We start from the raw sequence: 19,272 nt of genomic DNA on the forward strand, positions 1-19,272 counted from the left end.
AAAGAATATATTTTTCACAGAAACACAATTTCATAAAAGAAAAATAATTACATGCATCATTTTTACACATTACACATAAAAATTCATTTCCAAAATCACCCATTTTTCATTTAGTCAGGACAAAGTTTTTTTGTACAATTGAGGTTTTAAAGGTTTTGTGCGAGATGAATTGACATACGTAGGTCATTTTCATAATGTTTTTTTTACCAAGTTCCTCTTATATTAGGCTCAGGAACACAATCTCAACCCTTTGAATTTCTGTCAAAGTTTTTTTCAATTGTTCATAGTTGCCATTTTTTATATTGGAATAACGTTAATTTTGTATTAGCAGGACTCTACGATCCCTATATTTATATTATAGTACCTTTAAATGGACAAAAAACACACGCATATGTTTTTTTATTTTAATTTTTTATTCTGTGCATCCATTTGGATACATGCCCACCGGAACATAGGCTGACTATTCGAATACGTACATTTTGCACTGAACCTCTGCGGGCCGAGATGCGAACAAAACGATCTAGCACGACTGTTAATTTTCATATTCGAATACGTACATTTCGTACTGTGCATCTGTGGGCCGAGAAGGGAGCAGGACGATCTAGCACGTTGAATACGTTCCTGTTAATTTTCATCCTACGTAGGGCCGTCAGTACTGTCACTCAGTACCACCAAGACGAAACGTGCTTACCGCTCTCTGAGTATTATGGGATAGCTTATCGGTTAACGGAGCCTAAACGGTAGCAGATTTTTTGCTGGTAAGCTACCGTCAAGGTTGTTACCGATAAAACCCGTAACTACCGGTAGCTGCCCACCACTACCGTCACTCAGTACCACCAAGCCGAGACGTGCTTACCGCTCCACGAGTGTTTGGTATAGCTTATCGGTTAACGGAACCTTAACGGTAGCAGAATTATTGCCGGTAAGCTACCGTCAAGGCTGTTACCGATAAAACCGGTAACTTTACCGGTAGCTGCCCACCACTAGTGATTACATTGGAACGAATCTTAGCTATAGTTCATTGTTTGACATGAAATGTAGTTTACCAGCGATCCTATCCTTATGGATAATCACGCGACACTGTTGTAACTATGTTTCATACAATGGCTTAGATAGCCGAAAGTGTTCAATGGTTAGAATTAAGGTGATAATTGACTCGACTCCATGTACGACCAGTACTATTGACATCTTGCTTCGCTTGTTAGCCAATTGTCTACATTAGATTTGTCTGAGTGCACTGTAATTAAAGTGTATCTGGCATACTTATTGATCTGCAATTCTATGTTGATGACAATGGGTATTTCTGCAGGGCAGCTGGCTCTTCACTCCGATTATTGGATTGAGGCGGGAGTGCAACAAAGGGATTTTGATTCTGGTGAGGGTGGGGGGTAGAGTTGTTATTCTCCCCTTGCTGTTGTTGATTTACGTTATCATCATTGGTACGGCTCATCGGAGCCAAGATCTAAGAATATAAGGTCTAACCACTTCCGACCGAATTTCGAGGGAGTTGGCGCAGCGGGCCCGTGAACGTCACCTGGCTGTTCAAAGTGGGGTTAGCGGGTCCTATAGCTCAAGGTCTAAATATACAGGTCAGACCGTTTACATTCTTCTGCGCAGCTTCTGACGTCATTTGGCTGAGTCCATTTTCTCTTTGTGATACACTGAAGAAAACTGTGAAACGCCAAGGAAGACAGGAACTATAATATTTTATATATTATATATATATATATATATATATATATATATATATATATATATATCATATATATTATATATTCATATATATAGACAGGAACTATAATATTTTATATATATTTATATATATATTTTATATAATATTTGTCAGAATATAACTAATTGCGTGGAGCAGTGCGAGCGAAGGCAACGTCATTTTTGAACGACGGACCAGCTTCAACTGACAGCTATAGGACCCGCTAACCCCACTTTGAGCAGCCAGGTGACGTTCACGGGCCCGCTGCGCCAACTCCCTCGAAATTCGGTCGGAAGTGGTTAGACCTTATATTCTTAGATCTTGCTATAGCTGTCAGTTGAAGCTGGTCCGTCGTCCGAAAATGACGTCGCCTTCGTTCGCACAGCTCCACGCAATTAGTTATATTCTGACAAATATTATATAAAATATATATAAAATATTATAGTTCCTGTCTATATATATGAATATATAATATATATATAATATATAAAATATTATAGTTCCTGTCTTCCTTGGCGTTTCACAGTTTTCCTCAGTGTATCACAAAGAGAAAATGGACTCAGCCAAATGACGTCAGAAGCTGCGCAGAAGAATGTAAACGGTCTGACCTGTATATTTAGACCTTGATCGGAGCAACGGTGCCGTTCGCTCCCAGGGCTGAAATAATTTCAGCATTGTTGCACTGCGAGCCGTCTCTTCATCTCTCGTGGGCAAGGAGTTTGATGTGCGTGTATAGTCACTGCATTAGCCATAGATCAGGCAATATATGAATTCTGAGTTTTGGCGAATCATAAGGGTAAATTTTCTGGGGGTAGCTTTCTGGTCAGGTTGGGGTAATGGGGCGATGTGCGAGGTACCTTTTCTAGCCTTCTCCCCATGTGGGATGAGCAGGGTGGATCCCAAAAAGGGGTGCTCAGTCATAAAGACTACTGCCAAACTGTGGTGCCTCTTACCCCACTAAGTCTGTGCCATCTCATGTTTGGTGACTGAAACTATCAGTTGTTTTAAGAGGTTAGATAACTTTATGGATGGGGATAATAGTTGGTAACAGACATGGAGCTGCCTCGTGAAGGCATTATGGTCTCTTGCAGTTTTCTTCATTCTTGTGTTCCTATGGGACTACAAGCTTCCAGAGATCATTTCATTGTTCCAATCATCACACTATCACCAGAGGACTTTTTGGGCATTGAAGGGGAAGAATGAAGATGTTGTCATGTACAAGCTTGAAAGTGATTGAATATACTGTAAGGACTCAAATCACTGGCTCATTCTCACCATCAACTCCCAGGAACACTTTAGGGAGGTAGTGTGGCAGCAATTGATTTCCTTCTAGTTCCAAAATCTTGCCACCCTTTACTTATGAAGGAGACCGGGCAAAAATGGCTGCAAATACTCCAAGACAGGTTTCATGATGGGCCAAAGTCTTGCTCAGTGGCAATAGCCCCCGTTTAGTTTTCCTACAGACATTTCTTCCCCTCCCTCAAAACCAACACCATGCAAGTGGGTGCTCTCTACTAGGCTGTCCATGGTCTTTGTCCCCTTTATTGCCATGTGGGCATATCTCTTGGGCTTTCCCTACATAAGCTCATATTTTGCCATATAATGAATTCAGTTTTAGAAATGGAAGATTATATGTATAGAACCTGCTAATATTAATGGAATTAAGATTCACAGTTAAGGACAATAGTTTATTAATATACAAGTGAAAACCTTTGGGCAACAATTTACAACATGCAATTGTCTAATTAAATTTCCCTGTAAAAATCAAAATAGCAATAGCTTCACAACTTTTTATAACCTAGTATCAAAGCACTTTATAAATGCCACTGGCATCAGTATTATCAGCTGCTAAATCAAAGATTATCATTACATGTACAGTACTGTCATACAGCTCATTTCTATACAAGCATTAAAGTCTCTGTTTACACTATACATACATACAAAGACAAAACACATACAGCTATTTGTCATATACATGGAGCTAATGATGTCATAGTCCAGAAAAATCAACTTCTGAGAGCATCCTCTCCCTGCTGTCCATCTCAGAAATCCATCAACACCCTCACCTTCATCTGGAGGTTCAGCCCCAAGGCTCCACTTTTGCACACAAGGAGAGCTGATACCTGGTGACTACTCCCCTACAGTCCTACACTAATACAACACAGATAATAGTGCAATAGTTCCTCCAAGAACAATCTATGGGAGAACCTGAGGACCATTACCAATCATTGCAGGTCTATGGGTTTCCAGTCAGTTAAATTTGAGACAATATTTATTATCATTATATTATACACATATGTATGCTTATTCATATGAATATATATATGTATATAGTATACATATATAATGTGTGTCTGGAAAAAAAGAGATGTGATATGATTATGGTGTCCGAGTCAGTGAAACAAGTGAATAAAACTGACAGGGATTTCTTTGTTTTGGATGGAATGGCATCACAAAGTCATGGGAACAAATTACCAAGAAACATAGTTATCCATACAGAAAAGTGTCAAGTCATGAAATTGCCTAAAAGACATAATCCAATCTAAAACCATACTTTAATTTATGCCCAAGTTTAACTGATGGAGAAAATGAGACAATCCAATGAGAACAGCTCCTTTCCTGTATATTATCTATCAATCTGTTGCCTGAGGTCTCTTGCAGATCTGCAGCTTCTAGGTAACTAGCCACAGCCACCAGTTCAGCCCATAAGTCACTTGGAGAAGAGACTTTGTGTTGTTGTCTGGATTGGGTATGAGTAGGGTAGTACAGAATGAAATGCTCAGTGTCATCTATGTGGTAGCTGTATTTGGGGCATTTGGAATCTGTAGCCAGGCCAATTCTGTATTAGTACCATTTTAATGTAGGGTGGTCACCTGAATGCAAGTGTGCCAATGTGGTTCTTACTTGTCTTGGGGGTGATATCTCAGTTAGGTTGATGTCTGGGTATTTGAAGGTATCTTGTGACAATTATTTTGTAATCTGAGTATGTACTTTAGTATGGATATATTGTGGGGTGATAGGGCAGGTTATTATGGATGTTTGAGTAGTATGTTCATGGAATTGTTTTTGTTACAATCAAGTAAGTACTAGGTAAATACATACACAAGTCCCATGGGTTCACTTTAACTTTTGTGTCCTTCAGTCCCTATCTTCCCAGTTACTCCCTCCTTTATTTCCACATAGTAATCTTTCATCTTCATATGCTGTTCCAGCTAATTTCCGTTTTCATCTTCCTTTTCAATCTCAATGAATAAGTCTACACAATGTCTATGGTTTATCTTCACATTCCTCTATTATTTTTTTTCCAATATATCTTCTTTCTTATCTATACACTTCCATTTTCCTTGTATCCTTTTATCCACTTTCCTCATGCTCTCCCCCTCTGCCCTAATTCCCATCTTTTTGTATAACAATTCTTTATTTTATTTTCTTCTCCTTTCAGTCCCAGTGTAAATGATTTAATGAAGCAGCCTTGCTGTGGATGTGCTGTGTCTTGCAACACTGCTTCTGACCCAGGGCAGTGGACAAGATGCAGGGATGACCCGTCATCCAGGAGGTGCCAAGATAAGAGGGAGGGAAGAGGATGGAGGGGAGTGGAGTGTGATAGGAATGGAATGGGTGGGAGTGGTTTTTATGGCATTGTTTTTTGGCTACCTCCCTTATAAGGGGGAAAAAAGCCTTTGGTATATGTATGTATGTATACTTTTTTACTCCTGAATTATAAACATTCTCAGAAATTAATAGTACTAATACAAACATACCAAAGAAGCTTTTCACCCTTATAAGGATATGTGGTTCAGACAAAGCACCCATCCACCCACCCCACATCTATTCATCACACTTCCTGTCATTGCATCTCATAGAAGAAGGGTCATCTCTACTCCCCACCATTCTGCTCAGATCAAATGCAATGCCTTGAGTTTCTATCTATCATCTATATGCCATGGGCTTCTTCCCCTCATTAGGGAGGTAGCCAGCTCAAGGCACATACCCACTCCTACTCACCACCCTTGTTTCCCTCATATCTTAGCTCCTCATGGATGAAGGGTCATCCCTGTCTCCTGCCTTGAGTTTCACCAACTGGAAACCTGTAGTTCTACTTCAGCTGGCAACAGTCCTTCAGCCCTACAACAGATCTTACTGGGAAGAAACTTTGGACTGATGTCTGCATTGTATTCAATCAATTAATATGCTGCCCCTGGTCTTTCTTGCTGGAGACCCATGGCCTCCAGGAAACCAGAAACAATGCATTGTATTAATGTGGAAGTGTTTTTACATAAAAGGTGAAATACATACAGTCCATGTCAATAAAAATAGATTTTAGGTGCAGTCCAGAGAATGAGTGCCAGGCTGAGGCTGCTCCTCCAGATGGAGATGAAGATGTAGACTGGTTTTGAACATGGGCAGCAAGAATATAATTGTGACCTTAAATTTCCGAGTTATCTGACTCTACTCTTCCTTCTTCCAAACTATTCCATGAATCAACAATCCTTTACAGAAAACTCTATCTTTTAAAACATCCTTCAAACATCTAGTCTTTGTTAATTTCATCCCATGGCTTCTAGATTTACTATGTTCTCACACCAAGAGGTTTTCTTTGTCAAGTATATCCACATCTTTCATGGCTCCAAACACTACTATTAAATCACCTCAATTTCTCTCCTCCAGTAATGGCAGCCCCAAAAGATTTACTTTCTTTTATGTATGTTTTATCAGCAAGATCTAGAACCATCTTAGTCACTGCTTTCTGAATTTTTTTCTATCTTGAATACAGCAAACCTTCAATATAATAAACCATTTGGGAGGAAGGATTTCATGTTATACCTGAAGGTGTCTTAGTGTCATAGGTGTTCAAACATAACTGATACATAGGTTTTACAAGTAAATATAATAAAAAGAATATTGTATAATGTACTACAAGGTATTTCTACAGTACTGTACTCTACTATCAATGACAGAAAATGAAACAATTGTCATTGTCACAGTAAGCAACAACTGATTGAACAGACTGACATGCTCAAACAAACAGGTGCAGTGCCTGCTGGGAGTCACAGACTGTCTTATTGTTTTCGAACTTCACTCTTCTATATTGAACAAATTTATTATATTTGAAATTCATTATAACTAGGATCATTATACTGAGGGTTTACTCTATATATTTCTTTTTGTGTGGTAACCATACTACTGCAATACTCATCTAAGGTGAATCAGGGTTTTCATCTTTTTCTGGAATGATTTTCATTGTGTCTTTGTCCTTGTAGTGGAATGCTACTTTTCATGTTCTTAATAGATTACAAGTTTCCACAATGATACTTTTGATGCCTGTTTCTGGTAACAAAATTTCCATAACTATCACTCCCAAGTCACTCTCATTCTTCATTTCTGTCATTATATCATCTCCCATTCCATAGAGCAATGATGGCATATTCTTACTGTCACTCATTTCCAATAATTTGCATTTCTTTACACTGAAATTCATTTCCTACTCCTGGCTCCATTTATATACCCTATCCCAATCCTCATGAACCTACAATCCTTTGTTCTTCACTCCTCTTGATCTTTACATCATCAAATAAATTAGCATAACTGGTCCTAATATTGAGCCTTGCAAGACTCCACTAATAATTTCCCTTCAACTACATCTGTTCTCCACTTTCTTCATCACACTGTTCCTCAGAAAGCCTCTCATCCATTCCAGCAAATTTCTTTTAAGCCCTCCTAAAAGTTCAAATTTTCATTACAAGTTTTGGGGAGGTATCTTATCAAATGCTTTCTCAAGATCCAAGCAAACACTCTACCCAACCATTCCTCTTGTACATCAATTACTCTTTAATAAAAATTTGACAAAGTGGAATCATATGCTCTTCCTTTCCTAATACTGTACTATGCTGGTTTTCCATCAGCATTTTTTTCCTTTTCTAACATCTCAACCATTTGTTTTTCATAATGCCTAGAGTCACTCGTGGAAAATTAACTCCACTATCAGAAAATGCAGTGTTGGAAATGGGTACTAGGTCAAAAAGACCATCATTAAATTCACATGCAAAAAGAGGAGAAAGATTTAGGAGTGTTGCTGAGGAACAACCAGTCACCTGAAAAACATATGAAGACTGTGAGGAAGATGAACAGATAGTTGAAGAACATAAAGGAGGTCTTTCTCTTCAGAGATGAGATGAAAAAAAAAAAAAAAAAAAAAAAAAATCATGAACTCTAATCCATCCAAGACTAGAATATGGAGCAGTAGTATGGTCCCCAAACAAAGTGAGATATAAGCAAGATAAAAAACATACAACAGCAACTAAAATAATTTTCACCCTTGCAGACAAATTGTATGAGGAGAGACTGGAATCACTGGCCTGCCAGTGTTGAAAGATAAAAGAGAGAGGGACTTCATTGTTGTGTTCCAGCCATTGAAGGTGGACAAATTTGACAGATCTCTTGATTTGGGATAGGCGGGCATTACAAGGTCATAAACACAAGTTAAAAAGCCCATCTTGTTTAGAAAAAGGGAGACTGATGGATTCTTTCCAGCTGGATGGGAAGTTCTCCCACCCATATTTCCTTGCAAAGGTTTAGTATAAAAATGCAGTTGGACGTAGGTGTTATATCATGAAGCCATATAATGAAGTGATGCTAGTAAACCAGCTCTGGCTGTTGGGCCCTGCTATGACACTGTGTCATGCTGCCTTCCCTTTAATCTGAGTATTGTGGCAGTGGACAAGGATGATCCTTCATTCATAAAGTGGCAAGATGGAAGCAGTGATGAATGGGTTTCAGAAGGGTGTGTTCCAAGCTTGGTCTTGACTGAACAAAAAAAATATCAGGCTTATTCACCACCTAGTAATCATTTATTCCCAACCTGACTGATAATACATCATCTATGTTAGCCCAGGCTACTTTTTATTTCCTATTAAAAGGAATGTGCATATGTCTATATTTATCTAGTTGTAGTATACAGAATAAGAAATATGCATTCCCACTACTCTTAGTTCTTCAATGGATTACAAATCACAGTGATCCTCTTAGTGTGTGCTTCTTTAGACTTACATTTATTCTTATTTGTTCCCATTACCTCAGGAAGCCCTTCCACCCTTGATCAAGAGATCTGTGCCAATGTTGTCTAACCACTTCAGTGACCTGAAGACTACAATTAAGTTACCTCTTTATCTTCGAACATTCAATATTGACATGTCTAATACTTTAAGTCTCTCCTCATGTGTCTGTGTGTGAGCATATTAAGTGTAAATCTTATGTATATACTGAAACATATAATATTATGTACAATTTATCATGAATATGTATACATATAAAACAATGTCTAAATAAGATCATGCCTGCCCATGCCCCCAACCCTAACTAATAAAATGTACATGGGAGTCTTTTGGGCGACAGTTACTGTTGCAGCTCAATGAAGTGATCAAGTGGAAGGATGAACATCCCTGCTCAGTGGTGGCCTTTGTTGACAGAAAGCAGCACTGCCAGGAGGTAACTTGTGTTCCAAGCACGACACAAGGGTAGCTGCCTTCAGCGCCTAGGATCGGGCATTCCTATATTGGTTGTGGTTTTCTCAAGAAATGCTAAAGGTCCTTGCAGGCCCCCAATGACTTGTTGCTGAGATGGAGCCTGCTGCTGTTGGCCCCCCATGGGTCCTGCGTGGTACGGACTCCCTCGCCCCGCATGGCCTCCACCCCCTGGCCCCACCATGCCATGCCCACCTGGGGGGTAACCAGGCTGGGTCATACCTCCCATGCCAGGGGCCATGTTTGGACCCATGCCAGAACCTCCCATCTGGGAACAAAAGGGGTTTCTTTAAAGCAAAGGGTCACAGGATTAGTCAACAATATCTAAGAACCATGCAGCACCTTATTTTTTTAAGCACCTTTCAATAGCATCAACTGACTGATTCATGATATGAGATTCATCCTACAAAAGTAAAACAAAAAAGCATCACTACATCCACTTTTCTGTACTTAACTTGATAAAAAAAAAATAGTAAGAAAACTTTATTTAAAGAAAGAAAAGCATGGAAAAACATAATTTTAGACACATTAAAATTTGTTCTATCAAAGAATCTAAAAATTTATGTATACTTGTGCATACATACATACATATATGTGTGTGTATTTACCTAGTTGTTTTACAGGACAAGAGCTATGCTCGTAGTGACCCGTTTTCGTATCTCTCCACATCCAGTTTATTCATAAAATCGTGTATAGTTCTGGCTTTCACTGTTTCTCTGTTCAGTTTGTTCCAGACATCGATCACTCTATGTGGAAAGCTATTCTTTTTCAGGTCTCTTCTGTAACTGTCTTTCTTTAGTTTCTTTTTGTGTCCTCATTTCTCTTCTGTCCCACTTTAATAAGTCGTCTCTATCGAGAATTTCCATCCCATTCATAATTCTGAAAATGGTCAACAAATCGCCTCTTTCCTTTCTCTGTTCTAGTGTTGACAAATGTAATTTCTCCAATCTTTGTTCATATGTCAGATTTGACAATGTGGGTGCCATTTTTGTTGCTGCTCTTTGGATTCTTTTTAGTTTTCTTATGTTTTTCTTTGTGCTAGGTGCCTACATTGTTACAGCATATTCTAATTTCGGTCTTATCAGTGTAACAACTATCTTTTTAACCATCTCCTCATCTATGTAGTTGAAGGCCACTTTCATTGATCTTAATAAGTTATAAGTCTCTCCAAATAATTTATTTACATGTTTATCAGGTGTCAAGTCACTTGAGATGATATTCCTAGGTTCCTTTCTGAGTTGACTTTTTTGACTTCTTTGTTTCCAATTCTATATTGTCCCAAAACTCTATTTTTACTTTTTCCAAATTCCATTATGCTACATTTTTTTATGCTGAAGTTCATCTCATATCTCCAACTCCATTCCCATGTTTTGTCCAGGTCATCTTGCAGCGATCTGCAATCTTCTTCTGTTCTTACTCTCTTGAGTAGTTTGGCATCATCAGCAAAAAAAGTTCATGTGTGTTTGTGTATATATATATTATATATACACACATGGAAGTCCTTGATAGAGAAGATTTTTCAAATTGGGATAAAGGAAAAAGAAGGGGACATGAAAAGAAACTCAAAAAAGACAGTTATAGAAGAGATCTGAAAAAAAAACCAGCTTTCCACATATAGTGGCGGATGTCTGGAACAAATTGAATGAAACAATAGTGTGTCCAAACACCATACATGAACTTGAAAACAAATTAGATGTTGTGAGATACAAAGATGGGTTACCATGAGCAGCTCCCTTTCCCATATAATACAACTAGGTATATGAACTTCTTTGCAGACAATGCAAAACTACTAAAGAAAGTAAGTACAGACAAAAACTTAATTGCTACAGAAAGACCTGGACAAAGTCTGGGAATGGAGCCAAAAGTGGAAAGTGAATTCAACATTAAGAAATGTAGTACAATGGAGTTTGGAAAAAGTAAAAAGAAAGAAAAAAATATCAGGAAAATATAAAATTGGTACAAAGGAAGTAAAGAAAGTTAGTTCTGAAAAGGGCCTAGGAGTAATTATCACCAAAGGTCCCCAGACAAGCATATAAACAAAATAGTCTGAGAAACCTCCAATTTCCTAAGATCAATAAAGGCGTCTTTTAATTACTTGAATGAAGTAATGGTAAAAAAAATATTAGTCACACTGATAAGACCAAGATTGGAGTACGCTGTGACACTATGGACACCCAGTACTAAAAAGAATATAAGGAAATTAGAAAGAATCCAAAGAGCAACGAGAAAAATGGCCCCAACACATTCAAAATTGACATATGAACAAAGATCGGCTAAACTGGAACTACCAACCCTGGAACAGAGAAGAGAAAGAGGAAATCTATTGGCCATTTACAGAATCATGAAAGGCATGGAAGTCCTTGACAGAGAAGACTTATTAAAGTGGGATAAAAGAAAACAAGGGGACATGAAAAGAAACTCAAAAAGAAGTTATAAATGAGATCTGAAGAAGAAGAAAAAAAAAAAAAAATCCACAGAGTGGTGGATGTCTGGAACAAATTGGATGAAACTATAGTGTGTGCAAACACCATACAAGAATTTAAGAACAAACTAGATGTTGCAAGATATAAAGATGGGTCACTATGAGTGTAGTTCCCCTTACTATATAATACAAGTAGGTAAATACACACACAATGAATTTAAGAAAAAACTAGATGTTGTGAAATACAAAGACTAGACACCATGAGCATAGCTCCCCTTCCTGCTGAGTACAACTAGGTAAATCCACAGTGGAACCTTCATTACCAAAAAATAAAAGGTCAGAGGAGGGATTGAGGAAGCTGGTGGCAGAGTTTGGGAGAGTATGTGATAGAAGAAAGCTAAAGATAAATGTGGGTAAAAGTAAGGTGATGAGATGTACAAGGGGTGAAAGTGGCAGTAGACTGGAAGTGAACATTAAGGGAGAGCGACTGGAGGAAGTGGATAGTTTTAGATACTTGGGTGCAAGTGTAGCAGGAAAAGGTGGAGTGAAGGTGGAGGTAGAATGTAGATTGAGAGAAGCGAGTAAATGCCTTGGTGGTTTAAAGAGTGTAATGAGGAATAGACATTTGGGAATGGATGCTAAGAGGAGACTGTATGAAGGAGTGATTGTGCCAACAGCACTGTATGGGGCAGAAACGTGGAACATAAGAGAAGAGAGAAGGAGTTTGAATGTGTTTGAGATGAGGTGTCTGAGAAGTATGGTGGGGGTTACTAGGCTGGATAGAGTGAGAAATGAGGAGGTGAGGAGGAGAACAGGGGTAAAAAAGGATTTGGGAGATAGGGTTGATGAAAGAATATTAAGATGGTTTGGACACATGGAAAGAATGAGTGAAGAAAGACTAGTAAAAGAGGTATGGAAGGCAGATGTGGAGGGAGTGAACATGAAGGGACGTCCTAGGATGAGGTGGATGGATGGGGTGAAGGGGGCTTTGGGGAAGAGGGGAATGTCTGTTGAGGAAGGAAGGGAGAGGACGGAAGAGAGAGGTGAGTGGAGAATGGTTGTATATGGATGATGTTGTGACTGCATGAGGAGGAATGGGCGGGGGGGTGGGGTAGTATGTGTGAGTAAATTTTGACGCAGCCCGAAGGGATTTCTCCCCGTCCTCGCCTTATATGCAAAGGGGGACGGAGAGGGGGGGTCGCCGATTAAATGAAGCGGCCTTGCTGTGGATGTACTGTGTCTTGCGACACTGCTTCTGACCCAGGGCGGTGGGCAGGGTGCAGGGATGACCCGTCATCCAGGAGGTGCTCAGATGAGAGGAAGGGTGGGAGGGGTGTGGAGGGTATTTAGGGATGAAATGGGTGGGAGTGTTTTTATGCCTTTCCCTTTTTGGCTACCTCCCTTGGAAGGGGGAAAAAGCCTTGGTATATGTATGTATGTATTTCAAAATTATACACAATTTATTTTTTCAGATAATTGAGCATTATTATGGTGCTGGGTAGTGTCCTGAATAGAAGTTTTCACAAAAGAAAATTTAGTTGAGGAGAAAGAAGTACACAGAATATTGGGTAGCATGAAATAAGTGCGAGGGTAAAGACATACACAAACTATTGGAAACATTTGACACAAGAAATGCTCCAGGGCCTGATGGAATCTCAAATTGGATACTCCTGGAGTGTGTAAATTGGTGGGCAAGATATAGAATCTAATTGTGAACTCAAAGATCTGATCACTGCAATTAAATTGCCTCTTTCTTCTTTCCTTTAATGATGACAGCTCTAGTGCTTCTAGTCTCTCCTCATGTTTTAATGGTTCATCCTCGTTTTTATTACCATTTCACATCCCTGGCTTTTAAACTAACAATTTCTTCATTAAACCAGTCCATTTTTTACAATTCCTCTTTCCACTAATCCTCAGCACATTTATCCACAAGAGGTGTAATATCTTGTTTATTTGAAAGGTCAACTGCAATCTTAAAAATAGTGTGGTGTAGTCTGGTAATAGTGGTCACTCAAGGGCCATCTTTTGGGATATAAATCTGGGTCTGCAGTTTGCATTACTAGATGCTAAGGATAGTGTTTTTGTCATCATTTCCTGGACTATCTGCTCAAGTGGTCCCACCTCCCTGAAGAATGCCAAGGCTGTGGTGCACATGATTGCATACAATCCAGTCCTCCATAAAACAATAGGGATAGTGTTTTCATTATTGTTCCAATCAAGTTGAGGCGAAAAATATGGTCTGACCATTAATTTGGAGAATATGGGGAGGGAGAGTCATGGTTTCTTGTTGATTTTTTTTGTTTATATTTTAGAGATCAGGTTTGGGATGTAAATACTGATATATACAAAGGTTGATTGATAAAAAAGGTCTCCAAGCCTACAGACAAAGCTTTAGACCAAATAGGATAACGAAACTGTATCAAAGTGAAAGAAATTTATTTCTTTTTGAATAACATGTCCATTTTTCAACAAATTCCCAATTTGCTGCTATATATTTTTTTTTAAACAATCCATTTTTTCATCCCATCTGAGTTAATTTTCTGATTCAGTTCCGAACAGTGGCTTGAATTTCATTATCAGATGACCTTCAATGTCTCTTACAACTTTGAAACCAATCAAAAGGCAAGCAATAACTTCAAATTTCAGTCTCCTTACTGTTTCTGCCGTTTGATTGCTGCAGTACAGCCTTGCTTTATTGTAATAAAAGAAACATGTTCTTTCAGGCTTTATTCTGCAAATGTGTTGCTTGAGTATTTGGTATCACAGTACCTTACAGAATTAACTATCACTCCCTCGGGACTGCTCGGACAGACAGTCTAGGGAACTACAACAACAACAACAACTATCACTCCCTTTGTCAGATATTCAGTGTGAATGATTCCTTTTGCATCCCAAAACAATGTGAACATGATTTGCTTTCTTGATGGATCAATTTTGAGTTTTCTTACTCTAGGAGCACCTGAGTATTAATAGTCCATGTACCGGAGCACCTAGGTGATAATAATTGATGGACTATCTTTTATTTTTTGTCTTATTAATGAATCCAAGATTCATTTCATGTTGATCTTCATGAGGAAATCCTCCTCTTTGCAATGATACTGGTTGAGGAGTTCTTCAGAAACTTTTTTAACCTGATCATTCATGGGAACTCAATTGTTGCAGGAACCATAGGGCTCAAATTCATCTATAGTTATACATCTCAATGATGTACCGCAGTCTTTTTGGATGTATATTTAACTGCAGAGCAACATCTCTGCTTGATTTGCTATTTTCTTGAATCATGGCATCCACTTTTTTTTTATCCTTCACACACATCACTGAAATAAGTTGTCCTGGTCTTGCCTCTACTGCAGCTACTGGCACACCAAACCCATTGGAAAATATGTTTCACATCCATACAATCACTGTTATGAACTACTTTCATGCACCTGGCATAAAAATTTTCATCACTGATTGTTAACTTACACGTAACTCTGATGTAATGCTCAAGCCTAATGACCACCTTTCCTTGGTATCATTATGCAGCTAATTGAGACTGCATATTTGAACAGGACTGTATATGATACCAAGCACAGGTTGAAATATGTTTCTACCTTTATATGCAATGCTGTGCAGTTGAAGATCTTATTTATCAACCTCAGTTTTACCACGACTTTTGGTGTGTTTGGCACATTTGGATTGTGTTTTTAGCTATTTTACAAAAGTATGTTCTCCAAAGTTGGGTTTCTCTGAATGTGATGGAAGACCATTTCCTTTGCTCTATGGGTTACAGTACTCACAGTCTAGTATCAAAGATCCAAATGTCATGGTGTCTTGGAAAATAAAAGTGATATGGTTTGTAAGAGGTCAATGTTGTGTCAACTGTTGGCCAGTTTTCCACAGATTTGGTGGTTTATAAAAAATAAATAATTTTCAAGGACAGGGACTATCACAGTGAGAGATGGGAGACTGTAAGTGGAAAAAGGAGAAATGAGAGGTGGTCACTTAGACATGGTTCTGTTAGTAGTAATGACCATTCATAGTCTAGGAAGAGGCCTGGTGAGTAAATAGGTCCACAGATATACAGGACATAGTTTGAAGGTGAAAGGTTGCTGGTTATTCTGTACTTTAGTGGTAGGAATTGAGTTGTTAGCAGGAAGGATATTAGTTTGTTTTGTGGTGCTGTGGCTGTATCTCCCCAAGGAGGATATTTTGCACTGATATCTCCTAGAACCAGATAGGCTAAAGGTAGTTGTGTAAGAAGGTCTGATAGTATTTCTGAAGTGATATTTTTTTGGTAGGGAGAGATACAGAAAGAAGGTGATTGGGCAGAATAGAAAAAGTTTGGCTGTAGAGGCTTGGAGGAGGCTGTGGAGTTTAAGAGGTAGTAATGCAATGCCTGGACAAATGAAGATTGATGTACCTCCTCATTTGGCTTGGGTAGGAAAAGTGGAGATAGGAAAGTGTTATAGAATTTTAGTTGAGAGTGTGTACATGTGACTAGTTGTTTCTTACAAAGTGATACAGTCAGGCTTGCAATGCCGGAAGCTAAACATATTTTCCAAGTTGAAGATAAAGTTCTTAGCAATTCTACTGTATGATAAAGTGAATCAGATATGTTCCGAGTCTCTGAGAGAGATTTCTTTTTCAAATTGGTACAATGTACAGTCTGAGGATAATGCAGGGTGATCTTAGCCACAGTTTGCACATTTGGCTAGGTCTGAGCATAAGGAACCAAATGTAGGTGAGTGCTCACCAATGTGTACACACGCCTTGTGAGCAGTGACATAACTGCCCAGAGTGTACAACTACAACAATGGTATGGGCATGGATTGTACATCTTTATGTTCAATATTAGGTAACACAATTCATTCAGATGGAAGTTGGGGTTAATTGAAGGTCATTATTTATGTGAGGGTACTGATCTTTGTACTGTTTACAGTTTTCTTGATATACTTTTATTACCTTTTGTCATCTTACTATCCTTCTCATTATTTCTTCTGTGTGGTGTCACAGTCGAGGGATGTAGACTACTCCCACAGTGATGTTGAATATTGCAATGGTGTTGTCTGGACTAGAGTGTCTGCCATGGTCATTATGGCCAAGACTGTTATGTCAAGTTCTTAATTCTATTTCCCCTGTTTCTTTCTTGGAACCACATTTAGCCGGAGGTTCTGCATCTATTTTTGAAGTCATCATATGTTTCCATGGGACATTGTGCTACTATTAACTTCTCTGTTGGTGGTTTTCAGGATCCTGGGTAGTCAAGGTCAACATCACTTTAATATGGATCTTGGCTGGTAAGGTTAGGCAGATTTGGGAATGTCATGTCACTTAATAGGGCCAGGGTTACAATGATCCTGGTACTAGTGCTTCCCAATAATGTCAATGGCAACGACTATTGCCCTCTATCAAGAGGGTAGGCAATTGTTCCAATGTAAGTTGTTCTTGCACTTGGGGGCAAAGTGTGACTTCATTCATTCACAAGGAAGTGTCATGCATCAGGAAGGGGATGCAAAAGAAGGAAATATTTTGGGGGCCATTTCTAAAGAACCTTTTCTAGCCTCCTTTCCATGTGAATTGAAAATGGTGGATCCTTAAAGAGGCCACTCAGCTGTGCAGGCGTTGAACTGTAGTTCCCCCATCCCATTACAGGACAACCATTGGGTCTGTATTGCCACCTGTATAAGTTGTGACTGGGGGTTTCCAGAGATCGCATTATCTGGTCCCCCCCCCCTCACACCATAATGCACCATCACCTGAGGATTATTGGGTGTTTAGTGGGATTATCATTATTTACAATGGGAGGAAATTTAGTAGTCACTGAATATAGTGTTAGTCTCAGCTGATGTCTCACTCTTGTCAACTCCTGGATGGGAGTATTTCTCAGGTCACCATGTGAAGGTGGTAGGGTAGCATTTGATCTCACTTTTTCTGATGTCCACTGTGAGTTTTACGGCATTATCACACTGGGCAATTTTTCTTCCAACCTCCGACAATTAAAGCAGATTTGTAGCCCACAGCTTTCATGAAGCAATCTTATATCATGGAGGAATTTTTTTTTCCTACATCATATCAAATGACATTCTATGTAAACTGTTCATAAAACAAATAGTTTGCCATAGTGATTTTACACGGGAAAAAGTTCTGGAGGTAGGTGGTACATACATACATATACCAAGAATTTTTTTCCCTCACAAAGGAGGTAGCCAAAATTATGCCATTTGACTTTGGCTACCTCCCTTGTAAAGAGGAAAAAGCCCTTGATATATGTATGTACTGCCCACCTCTAGAATTTTTTCAGCCATAAAATCACTATTGCAAACTATTTTATCAACAAAAATACATTGAATGTCATTTGATAAGCTGGATGAAAATTATTTTCCTCCAGTATATCAGATTCCTTCTTGAAAGCTGCAGGCTGCAAATCTGCCTCAACAGTCAGAGGAATAATAGCTCAGTATTATAAACTCTTTATCTTGGGGTCTTGCTATACTCTCCATAGTAAGAATATGAGGTGAATAGAGTTGTATAACCCTAAAACATAATTCTTTGCAGGTACAGGATATCTGAGGAAGGTAACCTTCACTCTCTTGAAGATTGTTTAATGTGTGTCTAAGGGAGGGAAGTGTATCAGTGGATTGGAGGAAAGCAGGTATATTTCCATTATAAAAGGGAAAAGAGGGCAAGCATGAATATAGTAGTTACAGTAGGATTAGTCTGAAATATTATCAGTGAGGTGTATGGCTATCAACTGAGAGGATCAGAAGGGTAATGGAGCAACTGGGGAAGAACAAAGTGGGTTTAGGAAAGGAAGAGGGTCAAAGATCAAGTATTTGAAGTAATAGATATGCAAATATTGCCAAAAGATAAAGACATCTTTTAGGCTTTTTTGGATTTAGAGAAGGCATATAACAGGGTTGAAAAGTGTGTTGTGTACTGTACATATTTTCAGGAAAAAGCCTCCTGATGGTAATCAAAGGGTTTTACATGAGTAGCACAGCATTTGTGAGGGTTGGAAATAAAGAGTGAATGGTTTGAGATGAAGGTGGTACAATGTCAGGGGGTATGTGAGGTCAACAAAGTAGTTCAATGTATATATGAATGGGGGGTAATAAGGGAGGTAAATGTGACTACCAAGTAGGAGTTTCAAGTTGATAAGTTCATATATCAAAAGGTCTTTCTGCCCTTATGAAGGGGTTGGTTGAGTCAAAACATACACCCACCCTACGCTGCATAGGTTCGAGTCCTTGGGCGTACCACGTTACAATTTCTGCATGCGCCTAGATGGCTTAGAATGAAAGTGCATTGTGGTTGATAAATATATATATATATAAATATATATACATACGTATATATGCATACATACATACATATATATATGTATATATATATATATGTATATGTATATATATATATATATATATATATATATATATATATATATATATATATATATACATATATACACACACACATTTTAACAACCACAATGCACTTTAATTCTAAGCCATCAATATCAGGAGATCCAATAGAGGCCAACATGCAGAAATTGAAATGCAATTTCTGCATGTTGACCTCCATTGGGTCTCCTGATATTGATGGCTTAGAATTAAGGTGCACTGTGGTTATTAAAATGT

At 38.5% G+C, this 19,272-nt stretch overlaps 1 protein-coding gene across 2 annotated transcripts in view; it reads right to left on the minus strand.

The window, feature by feature from the left end:
- Window positions 1-3,385: 3,385 nt before the first annotated feature.
- MED28 (mediator complex subunit 28) overlaps window positions 3,386-19,272 on the minus strand; it is a 90,276-nt gene continuing 74,389 nt past the window's right edge. For both annotated transcript variants that reach the window (XM_076190278.1, XM_076190277.1), the window contains one exon: window positions 3,386-9,499. In XM_076190278.1, the coding sequence (XP_076046393.1) occupies window positions 9,236-9,499 (264 nt within the window). In that variant the 3' untranslated portion in view covers window positions 3,386-9,235. The remainder of the gene's footprint in view (window positions 9,500-19,272) is intronic.

This window comes from Oratosquilla oratoria, chromosome 9, assembly GCF_046742065.1.
Source record: "Oratosquilla oratoria isolate Oo_2021 chromosome 9, ASM4674206v1, whole genome shotgun sequence".
NCBI classification, from domain to species: Eukaryota; Metazoa; Arthropoda; class Malacostraca; order Stomatopoda; family Squillidae; genus Oratosquilla; species Oratosquilla oratoria.